We start from the raw sequence: 14,249 nt of genomic DNA on the forward strand, positions 1-14,249 counted from the left end.
ATGCTCCAGGGGTCAAATTCAGAAGATCAAGATCAGAATAGCAGGTAGTGATCAAGTTGGCAGCCACCCGTCACACAGCAGTCTTTATAATGCATAACTTCAGGCCCAAATACAGGTGAAGTATGTTAGTTATGGAAAGTTCATCTCTACTCTAAGAGGCCAAACCTGTTTGTATACCAGGCTGTAAATGTGATTTTTGATACCTTTAAGTTTGTCATTTTAAAACTGAAGTCTATGGAGACTCATTCGTTTTTTCAGTCCTGGAGGTCGGTACTTGGTTTCTGCTAAGAGAAGTTCCAAAACTGCCATTTTTTAAACGTTTTTCTTTTTCTCCTCTGTTTCTCAGATGGTGTCCACTCAGTCTCAGCTCAGTGCATTCTCCAAGTCACCATCATCACAGATGAAATGCTGTCCAACAGCATCACGTTGCGATTGGCCAACACCTCCCAGGAACATTTCCTGTCCCTGCTGCTGTCTCAGTTCTTGGACGGCGTGGCCCGGGTCCTGTCCGCTGCCCCTGAAGACGTTGTGATCTTCAACATCCAAGATGACACGGACGTCAGCGCTCGCATCCTCAACGTCAGCTTGTCGGTGGCTGTGCCCGTGTTTGGGGAGGGACACCAGCGTCCCGGTGGGCTCGGTCACGGAGGCGACGGGCCGGGGAGAGGGGCTGAGCCTGGGGAGTTTTTTGGCTCGGAGGAGCTCCAAGAGAGATTGTATTTGAACCGCAGCCTTCTCGCTCAGATTTCCTCCCAGGAGGTTCTTCCCTTTGATGACAACATCTGCCTGCGCGAGCCGTGTGAGAACTACATGAAGTGTGTGTCGGTGCTGAAGTTTGACAGCCTGGCGCCCTTTGTTGCATCCGATACCATCCTGTTCAGACCCATCCACCCCATCGCTGGGCTGCGCTGCCGCTGTCCCACCGGCTTCACGGGGGACTACTGCGAGACTGAGATCGACCTGTGCTACTCTAAACCGTGTGGACCTCATGGCGTGTGCCGCAGCAGAGAGGGAGGCTATACCTGCGAGTGCTTTGAGGACTACACAGGTGAGACACTTCACTGAACACAATAAGCACACTCTTAGACACAACTTAATTCAATAATTGACCCAGTTATGTTGCGTTCATGTTAATAGACATATGAAAAGAAAAGCTGTCAGCTTTCGGCCTCTTTGCCTTCTTCCACATGTGGTGTTTTCTTAACTAGTATCTAACTCATGGGCCTGATCCACCACAAGGCTAACACAGAGAGACAAAGACCACCACTCTTTTTTTTTTCTTTGCTACTCTTGTGTAATGCGTCCTTGGGTTTCTTGAAAGGCACTATACAATTTGACAGTGTTTGAATTTAACAAAAGTGGGGAAAACAGTTTGTTGGTTTCACCTTTAGTTGCAACGATTTTCTGGCATAGTTTGCAAAGTACTGTGCTTTGTTGGAGGTTGTTGAAGTAGGTCTGTTTTGAGGTACTAAATCGTCAACAGGCATTCTTGTTGGCTCACTAGGGAAGGTAAAAGCATCGTGCTGCTGTACAAAGTTGTGTTATGGCATTTTTATATCACATAAAGATTTATACGAGTATAATTGTGGACGGTGTTTGCCCTGGGATAGACTGGCGGCCTGTCCAGGGTGTACCCCACCTCTCGCTCTATGTCAGCGCCCAGCAACCTCGAAGTGAAATAAAAAGTTAAAACCTAAAATATTGTATTAAAAACCCTCCTCTAAACTTCAGTTGCCAGGTTTTGCACCATTCTGCTGTGTGCAGAAATGAGGTTTTAGCAAACTGTCACTTTCAAGCTCCATGAATTCCTGCTGAAAAGCACCTGTCTTCAAGTGTTTGGTCCCACTAGAAAGTGAAGCAGACCAGTTTCTGCCAAGCTGTTCACATGTCTGCTTGTCTCTTCACAAACTCCCACGGGGGCTTTAATGTCTACATCTGTCCCTTTCACTCCCCTTTTCAGCTCTTTATACCCACAGACCGTCCACTTCACTAATAACCCGCTCGGCAGACACAAGCTGAGTGATGACTTATTTGATTTATCCTCATGCAGTAAGTCACAGCAGAAGTAAGCGTAAAAACATGAGCTGATTAACTGCTACACATCTGTGTGACCTCTGACTCACTTACCGGAACAAGATCCATAAATATCAGAATACTTTTTCTCCTTCTCTGTTTGTGTATTTGTGTCACAGCCACTGAATAAACTGTATAGTTATAGACATTCACACCTACACTTATGGGCTCAGCAGTGGACGGGGTCTCAAAACTAAGATCCGAGGAACAGGAAAAGTGATGATAAAACAGCTCTGTTTGCTCTCTCATGTTTTTTTCTGAGACTGGGGACATTAAAAAAAAGTTGTTTATTGTGTTTTTCAAAAAAAAAAACCCAACAAGACCACCAGAGCCCTGAGTGGAACAAGGGGAGGAAATTATTAAATATACATGGCTACAGATGGAGCGTGTCCCCTAGCTGTGAAATACACCACGGCTGAACAAAAAAGCATCACAGAGCGCACACAATGTCGAGACGGAGAGGACAGAAGCTTCCATTTCCAGTGATAATGAAGGATTAATTTATCACTGTTGGCAGCAGAATGGTGAAGCAGTTGCAGGAATTGTAATTCATTCATTGCTCTAAAAATTATTCACGTCTTCAAAGGGTTAAAGAGGGTCCGCTCATTTGGTTTATAGTTAAGGGGAAAAGGGGGAAGTTGAAAAGGAGTTTAAAGAGAGTGAGAGTTAAAATATGCTAATTAATACAGTTTGAATATTAGGCTAGTTACCCTGTCTTTTTGTTGAGAGGTTAAGTGGGTCAAATACTGACTTTTTAATGTGATTTAAAGTTTCATCTTGTCTTTGAAGCCCCCATGATCGTATATTTATGATTACAGAGGAGCATTTTAACACCCTCTTTTCATCTTAGCTTGTTTATAACACAGAATAATATATACATATCTATATATGTGCACTTTATATGTCAATAATTAATATTCACAGTCAGAAGCTATGTGTAAGTGTAAGATATAGACTGTATATAAAAGATGGAGAATGTCACCTGCTTATGCTAACTAGCTTCTTTTTTAGATTATATGTTTTTGTTAGTTTGCCTGCTAATTAAACTTAGCACACAACTGCATCTTAGGCCTCTGAAAGTTTTTCTCTATATCAGATATTATAGCTTTATTATGTTGCCTAGCAACCACCTACCAAAAGGCTAAATATGTTCCTTTCATGGTGTTTATGCATCTACAACACCTTAAGTTTTGATTTATTCATAAATACATTCAATAAATCTGTGTGATGTAAGGCATGCAGTTAATAAATAGCATTATTAAAAACCCAGCAATACAAAATATTATGAAGGCATTTTTTTATTTTTTTTTTATTCTCTATTTTGCATGCTGAAGCAGAAAATGCCCTTACAACAGCTTAAAACGACTATAAATCTTTTATTAAGTGTTGACATATCTCATACATATTCCATAAAAGGGTGTAAAATAAAGAGTGCACATTACATATTTATTCTTTACTTACTGAAGGGATGATACTTAAATAAGAGACAGTTGTTTTGGAGCTGATTAGTTTATGCGCAGATGTGTAGCAGCTGTGAAATCAAGAATGCAAACCTGGTGAAGGAGCACTTCACTTCCTGAATAATCCGAAGATGATTACATTGACTAAGATCTGCTTGAAAAGGCCTCTAGTTTAAAAAAAGAAAGAGCTGAACTGAAGAATTGCTGAAAACCCCGCTGTTGTTTTTGTGCTCTCATTAATAGCGTTGCTTCCTTTGTTCCTCATCAGGCAATGAAAGATTTTTTTTCACCTAGAGCTGCTCACAAAGACTCAAATAGTGTCGGCATTTGAGTGTGTGGGCTGGGTGGCTCCGAGTCCAGGTTGAGTGGCACTTACATATTCTTGCACAGTTGTGGGTGTTGGAGCTGTACCGCAGGTGCTTTTAACGTGAATCAGCAGAGAGGGAGTGAATGTGCGAGTGGGTGAAGTGGGCGTATTTTTGTCCACAGTTAGCTAGATTCATTTGCATCACTTGATGAGGTTTAGACCCCGATGCAGAGCATTACCTGAATATGATGCAGCGGTTTACAGTTTAAGATGTCTCACTTAATCGGTTTGATCACCCAAGGTCATTTATACACGGTTATACATGACGTATTCTCCTCTGATGTACAACTCCTGCTGCCGTTCCTCAGTTCATCGCTCTCTACACTTCGATGGGGCTCAGTGTGTGTGTGTGTGTGCGTGTGTGTGTGTGTGTGTGTGTGTGTGTGTGTGTGTGTGTGTGTGTGTGTGTGTGCGTGTGCTCGCTCTGTCTCGTTCAGGTGGGTGGCTAAGTGCTGTATAGCTGTGATTTTGTGTAAAGAAAGGTGGACGGACAATCTGTGCAAGGTTTATGTGTTAATGGTGCGTGTGTGTGCGTGCTGGGCAACTGTTGGACTGTAGGCGTCACCAGATGGTAGCAGGACAGAAAATGAAAAAAGAAAAAGAAACAAAAATGTATAACAGCCATCATCGTAGCTGTTTTTCAGAAACACGGAGTAAATGATTTGGCTCCTCCGATTCATTCTGTAGATGACGAACAACAAGACTGTTGTCCTGCTTTTGCTCTCACACATGGTCGTCTTAAAACACACGGCAGGAAGGATGCTCCTCTTTTCGAGCTCGCTGCATGAACGTGACTTCTCGTAGGAATCCTGGATGTGTTTGTGTTGATCATTCAGCAGATAACTACTGACCTCCACCTCCCTGTGATGATGAGATTTTTTTCCCCTCTTTGCTAATTCATACAGTCATTGAGAATACATTTGTGGGCTTTTAGTGCAGACATGGTTTGCAACAAAAATATTCACACTCACATTTACAAATCACCATGAACTCCTGCCAGACACACTGCAAGCCACTACAATTTTCCTCTGAGAGATAGCATGAATAAAAATGTTACCAGACACATCGGTGTGTGTGTGTGTGTGTGTGTGTGTGTGTGTGTGTGTGTGTGTGTGTGTGTGTGTGTGTGTGTGTGTGTGTGTGTGTGTGTGTGTGTGTGTGTTTTGGGTTTTTTTAATCACAGCATGTGCAAGATGCAACAGCCTCACTTTTTCTAAAGACTTTAGCTTGGGGCATCAGTCGATATGGATTCCCTGAACTGACTACCTCGCGTCTACCTCACTGTGTGCCCTTTGTCTTTATTTAGCAGTCAGTGGTGTAGAGAGGTGCACGAAACACCTGTAAACACCTCAACTTCAATTTCAGGGATTACTTGTTTTATGTAAAAAGATCCAGGACATCAAAAACTCACAGAGCATGTGTGGTCTTAATGCATGCAACAGATGATTTGACTAGTGATGAGGAAATCTAATTTAAGTGAACAAGTCACATTTGCCTCATTCTTTGTCCCTGATTTTTCCCTCGTATTTGCCTTAATTTTTTATTAATTAAAATTATTTTTGAGATGATAGAAAATGAACGGAGAGAGAGATGCTGAGTGATCTGATCTCTGTGTTATACGTATGTTTGCGTTTGTGCACGTGTGTGCGTGCGTGCTCGTGTACCCAGATGACAGATACAGCCAGAGGTCATGTATCAGTTGGGCTATCGATCACTTTATCTCATTATTCCCGAGTGGTTGCTCGCTTTAGCTGAACACTTTGCATATGCTCGCCCTGACCTCCTTTCTGTTACAGACAGGATTCTTGTTTGTTCTGTGATAGTGGATTTTACTCCCGGTTACTCTGCGTTTTTCGGTGCGTCCGGAGGGATCCACCCACCCGCTCTGTTTCACTGAAGAGGAGCGCTGATGCTCTTCTGTTACCTAGCAGCTCAGAAACACCCAGCTCTAAGATCTCTGAGGAAACGTCCCCTCTAGGAACGGTTTGCACAGACGGGTGGTGCAGAGCTGCACTACGACCAGATATGTTTTTTTTAATGTATTTGCAGCATCCATGCCGTCATACTCACCCTGCTACATCAAACACAACAAAGCGATAGGCAAAACATGCATTTTTTATTGCTAATTGGCCTCAGATAAAGTGCAGCTGAATGTTGTTTTTATGTGCTGAGAGTGTGAGCCATAAGGAGTAGGTGTTGTTTACTGAGATAGCCAAATAATTATTAGGTTATTTTGTCATGTTTTGATTTTCAGGGGTACATTTAGTTTTTTTTGTTTCTCTCTCAGTGTGACGATCCTGTGGGATTTATGATTATCTAAAAATACTATGAACCCATTTTGCAGATAAATTATCAGAGAAAAACATGAATCATTTTGCTATTTGTGTAGGCAGAGGTGTTAATATCCTATTTTATATTCCATGATGTTATTTGCTTTGAAGCTTTTAGTTCATTTTTACAGTTTGATGGTGCCAAAAGTGACGTCGGCCTTATTTTTAGCTATAAAGTTTAATTATGGTTATTAGCAGAAAAGCGTATCTACAGGGCTTGCTAATAATATATAAAGACTGTGTAATGTATATATTTAGATGTACTCACAAGAAGTAGAAAATGAAGGAGCTCAGTGGTTCCTCCTGTCTAAATTAAAGCGCGATCTCTGAGGTGTCTGTTCAATTTGCTGCTTAATGATTCATGCCGGCAGCAAACAGAGAGTGAGGGCACTGGATGGACTTATAGAGGTGCGTAAACAGAGCACAGGAGATGTGTCTGAATTATTGATCAGGACATTGTGTGGAATTGGGATTGTGAGCCCGTCCCCGCCCTGCTGCGCCGCTCACCTGGCAACACAAAGCTGCCATTTGCAGCACCTGTGGTGCAGGCATCTCCGCAGGGAGCCGGCAAACACTGAGAAGCATTTTACCTCAGATCAGTGAGCATGATCTCTACAAATTGCTACCAAAATGTTCTGACTAATGTGCTTTTCCACAGTAAAGAAAACCTTGATGTTACTGGGACTTTTCTTCAGCTTCAGCTTCAGTGTGTTTGTCCACAGCAACTGCTTAAAGAAACAAAAGTGCTCTATTGCCTAAACAGCAAGTTGCTGAATTAATAACAAGGTTGCCAGCAGTGTAACAAGAAGGTTTTATTTTACAGCTGGCTGGCCATCAGTGGCTGTTTGCTCTCAGGAAGCATCAGTAAGAAGAGGACAGCTAATATCTGCAGGATGACAGGTTGGAGCCACTGTTAGGCTTCACTCCATCTGGAACAGAGCACTGACAGATTTTGACTTTATGCCACTTCAGGAAAGAGCGCACTTAGAAAGTGTTCACGATGGAGACAAAATACACTGTTGTCCAGTTTTGAGATATTTTACTCATTTTTCCATTTAATATTCATTTTATCCCACAACTCAGAGTTGAAGCAGCAGTTTATCTTTTAACCTCCCCATTAACCATCGCATTTTTATTCTGCAACCCTTCGGTGGGCCCTGATCCCCAGCTGGGATGCTAAAAAAGCAGTCTACAGTTCATGGCAGACTGGGTGGTTCCCAGGTTGTTCCTGGCCAAATTCCTCTCATCTGAGGAAAACGTCTTATTAGCGATTATTAATAAGAAGTTATGAATAAAGGAATGAATACTATGTCGATGGTTTTCTGACTGAGAGAAACTGTGTTGTGAAAGCGTATATATCGGCTACAAATGGGCCCAAAAATGTTGTTTCTCAGCATTAATCTCTGCATTCTGAACGTGCCTCTGCTTTTGTGTTTATAAAATCTTTTCTGTTAATCAATAAACCTTCAGAGTCAATATCAGGAAGTCTCGACCGGCAGTTCCTGAATTTATTGAGACTGCATGGATGTTTTCCAACAACGGCAATAAAACAAAAAGGCGTGCTTTCTGTGGACTGTGAATGGAGTGATTAATAGTGAAGGAGTAAATGAAAGGCCTGTGTATCAGTGCTGTTGGATGAAGATGTGAGCTGTGTGTGTGTGCCAGTGTTACAGTAGTGTTGCACGCAGCGGAAGTCTTCCACACTGCTGGCTTAGTGGCTTTGACACAAATTCCTGTTCGCCCATGGGAGAGCGAGCAGTCTCGCCTCAGCAACCGCTGCAGCCTCCCGTCCCCAAGACCGAGACAAATGGCACATGTGAGACGGACAGCGCTGCAGAGAAGGATGAAGACTCATTCATGGAGTCACAGTACACCGTGTGTCGCTGTCCCACGGCTACCCTGGTCCTTCGCTTCACATTGATCAGAGTCTTCCTTTACTGGCCTCATGTGACCTCTAACATCTCACAGTTCATCTCTGTGGATCTGGGACTGCAACTAACAATTCTATCATCACTGATTGAACTCTCAGTTAATCCAAGAACTGCAGGGTTTTTCCTGGCTCTGAATGGGTGACTACATGCGTAAACAGGATCTCAGTCCATGTGTAGTTTTTAGCATTATTCTACACATTTAACTGTTTTTCCTGATAGTTTGTTGATCACAAAATGCCTCTTATGTCTAATGAAACCCTATTTAACAAAACGGATTAACTTGGAGGTGCTAAAAAGTGCTCTATGCAGACAAAACATCAACAAAAATATTTACCTTCTTATATTTTTGCTTTGGAATAATACTGATTTATTTGATTACCAACATTGCTGTTCGCTTATTTTCTGTTTATCTGTTTATTGATTAGTAAACGTCTTGTTTCCAGCCCGGTAGTTTGCCCAACCCACTATGAAACTTTACCGAACCCCAATGGATCAAAATAGCTAATTCTCGATGGAGTTCTAAAAATGATATTTTTTTTTAGAGGAAAGGTAGGAGACAAGCCCTTTTTTGATTTCAAGTGATGAACTCGTCAAGTGTCTGAAAGGTGTGGAAAAAGCAGGGAGTAATCATCGGGAGCCACCTCAGTCTGCAGCAGAAAGTGCAATCATATCGTTTGAAAGCTTCAGAGTCTGAATGCACTTCCAGCTCGCTGCTTTTCAGCCATCGTGTCATTCTGCTGAATATAATTCAGCACAAACTGCAGCCTTATTCCCAGAGGGAGCAGAGGGAGTCATGCTGGGTGTGATACAGAGGAAAGAGACAGCCTGAAACTGCAGGCACTATCAAAGAGAAGCCAGTGTGCATGATTTCCTCTGATACACTCTGTAAACAGTGTTTCTAATTTATTTTTCATCGTCTCTGTTTCTGTCTAAGAGGTATTTATGAGCTGATATGAGGTGTTACTCTTGTGTAACGGCACATATAGGAGAGTTGCAGTGACAGAAAATAGCATCTAGCACTGCGACGTCCCAGATGGTATACCTGTCTTGTCACAAGTGATATGAATTCTCATTTCGCTCCCCTTCCTTTCTTCTATCCACCTCCAGGAGAACGCTGCGAGCTGTCGTCCCGCTCAGGCCGCTGTGCGCCGGGGGTCTGCAAGAACGGAGGCACCTGTGTGAACCTGCTGGTCGGCGGCTTTAAGTGCGAGTGTCTACCAGGAGGCTACGAGAAGCCCTACTGTGAGATGACCACACGAAACTTTCCCCCGCACTCCTTCCTGACCTTTAAGGGCCTCCGCCAGCGTTTTCACTTCACCCTCTCGCTCACGTAAGCTCCTCCCCCTCCTTCTCCCTGCAACCAGCTGCAACTCACCTGCGCCACCTGTTCTGCACCATAGCTCTGTGATTCACTCTTCATCGACTCCCACACCCTGTGTCTGCATGCTCACTCACCAACCCTCACCCCCGCAGAAGTGTGCTCTGCCACCTCACATTTATGTAACCATAATGGTGTTTAATAGCAGTAATGGGCTCACTGAACAACAGCCATCTCCTGTAGAGCCACTTTAACTTTAGAGTATAGTATCTGTGCTGTGAATACACAATCACTGCTCAAACATACTTTCTGTTTGGCCCGTGTGCTCTGCACAGGCGCGCAGCATGACAAGTAAATGTTAGAAGGAAGGTGACCTGAAGAAGCTATGGTTTTGGAGAGGAGCCCTGCATAACATGGGGATGCTAATCCAACTGCCAAGAGTTAGTCTGATCTTATTACAGTCAGTGTCACCGGTCACTGTGAGCTGTGAGTCAGCAGCTGTCCTATTTTAGCACAGTCTCCCTCACCAGGACAAAGACTGGGAGAGACTAGAAAATGTGTGGCGGCATTACTTAGATTTAACCACCCTTTTAAATGTGTTTTTTTATTCACAGTTCCTGGTTATCTCTCCCTGTTGTTGGAAAGAAGTCCTTGAATTCTTAGAAGAGTCAACATTTCTAAATGAAAATGTAAAATGTCATTTACATGTAGTCATGGTTTTTGCCGTCTGTTTTTGGCAAAAACTTTCTTCTAATTGCTTTGGTTGCTATTGTAATTGGAATGAAAGTGATGGCTCCTCAATCGGTACTGAAACTGTGAAAATGTGCAGCACAAACCAGAAATGGTTTGCACTCTTTGAAACATGTTAGCTGCAGTGCTGAAGCGCAGCTTTTACTTTGAGGATAAACCTTCTGAATTTATGGTCCGCATCATAGTTTATCATGCTGCACTGCCCCTCAGCTAGCAGTTACTATTTCCAGACAAAGATGCAAACTCTGTCTGGGTTTAAAAGGCAGCAATTATTTGCAAACCTTCTCATATTTGTCAGAGACTGATTGTAATTGTATGTAGACTGGTTGCCTCCCCTTGCTCGAACTATATAATTGACTTGCAACTACCGTCAACCTCAGGGCAATCAATTGGTCAACACTATTAGTTGCAATAATTACTTGCAAACACGAAGAAACCCACAATTTTTCTATTGTTGCAAGGAAAAATATCTACTCTAGTGTGACTGAGCCATGACGCATTAGACAGGGGATGTGTGTATCTACAATATTTTTATTGCACAAATAAGATATAAATCTAAATCAGTGAGCCTGGTGAGCTGTTGGTGAGAAGAACAAAGCAACCCATATCCATCTGTTAATGAATGTAGCATTATCTATTCATCTGTTTCATCTATATCTATTCAAATCGCAGGAACAAATATGCACATTTTCTGTCATCTAACATAAAGTTAGAACTCAAAAGCAGCGTCTTTTTGTTCCTTTAAACTTTTCCCTGAATTTAACAGCGTAAGTAATGTCAGTGCTATCACTGGCACTTTCTCGTAGAGCTAGAGGCGATACCTCAAACCAAAATTAGCATTTAGCAAAAATAGGAATGATTTGAGCCCAAGGTTCACTTTATTTTTTTTATACAAAAAGAAAAAGCTAAGCTACAAACCTCTCATGTATATTTCATGAAGCTCTGTTAAGTTTTTCTTCTTCTAAGTTGCTGCATCTTTTCAGCTTTTATTTCCTATCATGACAGTCCTTCTGTAGATAATAACACTTATAGTTTTACCTCAGAAATGCTCTGTAGTATCTGTGAATGCATTATTTTTCCTTCCTTGTGGCATATCCTCCTTAAAGGTATTTTATCATATAGGTGCATTTTTTTTGCAACTTTAGCAGAATTCAAAATTAAACCAGAATCTTTAAATGTGTTCTGATTATTTTAAGGAGGATCATGAAAGGGGGAGGTGCTTTAGAGGAGAGCAGATAGTGAACACATGCAAAGACAGCAGGACCTGATGTCTTTGCATGAATCCTCCGTGTTATGAAACTAAATCAATGATAAAAGCTGTCCGTTGTGTTTGATATATGTCACAACAAGTGACAACAAGTATCACCTGTGGGATGGTTTCACGGGGAGTATGTCCTGACATTGTGCTCAGCTCACAATGGCTGCTAGTGGAAATAATATCCTCCCTTTGCGCTTTCTGGACCGGTCCATGTCTTTAAGTGAGGTTCAGATGACAATCTTTTTTGATGGAGAACTGCTCAGACCAGTTTTCAAAGCCATCTGTATTTCGTGTGCATGTGAGAGAAGCTGTGAAGCAGCTGCTGTGCCAATACTGAGAGCTTAAAGCAGGTGAGGTCAACAAGTGGCTGTGTTACCTGAGCCTGCACCGATTGGGTTTCTTGCAGAGCTTCTGTCATGAAAAATGGCTCAGGGTGTGTTGTTGTTCACTCACTCAGTGTGACGACTAATTTTAGGTGGCTGAGATTTCAACAATATTACGAAAAGTGTAATTGGCTCAGAGCGAATAAGATTTAAATAAATTGCTTAAAAACTCAAGCTAAAGGTTTTTGGGGACTTCTATCTTATATTAATCTTTTTAATATTGTCTGTAAGTGAAAAATAATATAGAGGTCACAGTTTATCCCATTTACTAATTCACATTAAAGTCAAAGTAGTGCTGAAAAGGATTGTAAATGATATTTGACAGAGTGAGATGGAGGCAGATGATTTGCTGTTGTGACCCCTGAAGGGAGAAGCGAGCAAAAATAATGTAAAAGTTTTTTACAGGATTAAGGAAACATCAGACATCCTTTGGCCCAAGCAGAAACTGCTGAAGCAACGGGATGTAAAGGCCTTGTAGTAGTCTGGTGGCTAGATGGTTACAGGGCTCACTTTGCTGGGAACCCTTGATCAGATTCAGCAGGTGTCTCAGAAGTGTCTCACCCCACACCCCACCTGTGAGAGGCATACAGGTTGTGGTAGATGCTATGGGGTGAAACACCGACCCTGCAGAAGGGTTCTCATCAAGCAACTGGTCTCAGCTGCCCACCTGCTTTCTTTAGTTTTTGAAGCTTAAATGCAAACTTTCTTGAGGACATAGTAAAGCAGAAAACCACGGCTGTTGAGTTGGATGGTAAATGAGATGTGCAATACTTCAGCAAGGACCTCATTAAGCAGATATTGGTTCTCAGCTTTCTTCTGTTTCATAAGAAATAGTCTGTCCTCCCAGGACACAGTATGTCTGACCACCACAACGGTTTTTGTTGTGTCTGTATGGTGTGCGCTGTCACCCAGTGTGGTCTTCTGCTGCTGTAGCCCATCTACTTCAAGCTTCAGCGTGTTGTGCATTCTGAGATGCTCTTCTGCAGACCTGTAATGAGTAGTTATTTGAGTTACTGTTACTACTCCTATCAGCTCGACGCAGCTTGGCTAATCCTCTCTGACCTCTGGCATCAACAAGACATTTTCACCCAGAGAACTGACTCTCACTGGATATTTTCTACTTTTCAGACCATTCTCTGCAAACTCTAGAGATGGTTGTGTTTCTGAAAATCCCAGCAGATCAACAGTTTCTGAAATACTCAGACCAGCCCATCTGGCACCAACAACCATGTAGCATAGTCATCAAAGTCTCTTAAATCCCCTTTCTTCATCCTTCTGATGCTCAGTTTGACCTTCAGCAGGTCGTCTACATTGCTAAATGCAGTCAGTTGCTGCCATGTGATTGGTTGATAAGGTGTTTAGTGAACAAGTGTAAAACAAAAAAGAAAGAAAAACATTGAGGTTATAAAACTATTAAATCGTTAAATCAGTATGTACGTGTGGGAAGATTAAACTAAAGCTCAAAAAGACTAAAGTATTTTACCCAACCCGAGGCTGTAACATCAATAAGGGGATCATTTCTTTTCCTCCTGACTTCACACGTCCTCTGTATCACAGCATGTTATCATAGCGTGACATGGTTCCCCACATAAGGGGAGTCTGGTTGTTATTTTTACTGATGGGTGCCTAATGTGACACGCAGTGATGCCCGTGGAGTCAGTATTTAGTTCTGGCTGATTACCCTCATAGTTCAGAGGGCTCAGGGGGGCATTGTAGAGCAGCCTTTTAAATCGATACGTCAAAGACGAAGGACCGCTGAAGAGCCTCCAGAGCGGAGATAATAACTCTCCTTGACATTCTCTATTTTTCACTGCATGTTTAGAAGGAGTGTGACGGCAATGTCTGTACTCGCTCCACCGTCATTATCAGCCGGAGCATCGGCATCCTCTTTTCTCTGCGGTCGTGATTATCTTATCTCTCAGTAAGCAGGTCAGTGGTGCCATGCCCTCTGGCTGCTCTTCAGCTGGAGAACACGGCACAAACAGCATCATATACAGTAGCCCCTGAATCCCTGAAGACTGGCGGGGGGGCAGCTGTTCATGTATGGATATTTGGATGTATGAATGACATCCTTGCTGTAGAGACATAGCTTAGTGGGAGGCTACAGTTTCATTTTGGTAGTGGAGGACAGCAATTTTCAAAGTCTGAGCGTGACCTTTCTCAAAGAAATATTTAATTAGCTCTTTCGAGGAAAATTTAAGCCGGATATCAATCGAGTAAAACAACCTGAAAATTCAGATGCCAGAAAGTCACACATTCTTCTCAGCTGGCAGATTTGCCCATTGTTGGTTCCCCTGTGGGGTGGATAATGAATGAATGTGGTAGTTAGCACCGGATCTAGTTTGTCATGGCACACTTTTAAATATCTCAGTGACCCAT

At 42.5% G+C, this 14,249-nt stretch overlaps 1 protein-coding gene across 4 annotated transcripts in view; it reads left to right on the plus strand.

Annotated features, from left to right (window-relative positions):
• The window catches only part of celsr2 (cadherin, EGF LAG seven-pass G-type receptor 2), a 68,656-nt gene that overhangs the window by 24,680 nt on the left and 29,727 nt on the right, over window positions 1–14,249 (plus strand). For all 4 annotated transcript variants that reach the window (XM_026167916.2, XM_080301858.1, XM_080301859.1 and 1 more), the window contains exons 2-3: window positions 347–1,048; window positions 9,269–9,491. In XM_026167916.2, the coding sequence (XP_026023701.2) occupies window positions 347–1,048; window positions 9,269–9,491 (925 nt within the window). The remainder of the gene's footprint in view (window positions 1–346; window positions 1,049–9,268; window positions 9,492–14,249) is intronic.

Source organism: Astatotilapia calliptera, chromosome 5 (genome assembly GCF_964374335.1).
Source record: "Astatotilapia calliptera chromosome 5, fAstCal68.1, whole genome shotgun sequence".
NCBI lineage: Eukaryota > Metazoa > Chordata > Actinopteri > Cichliformes > Cichlidae > Astatotilapia > Astatotilapia calliptera.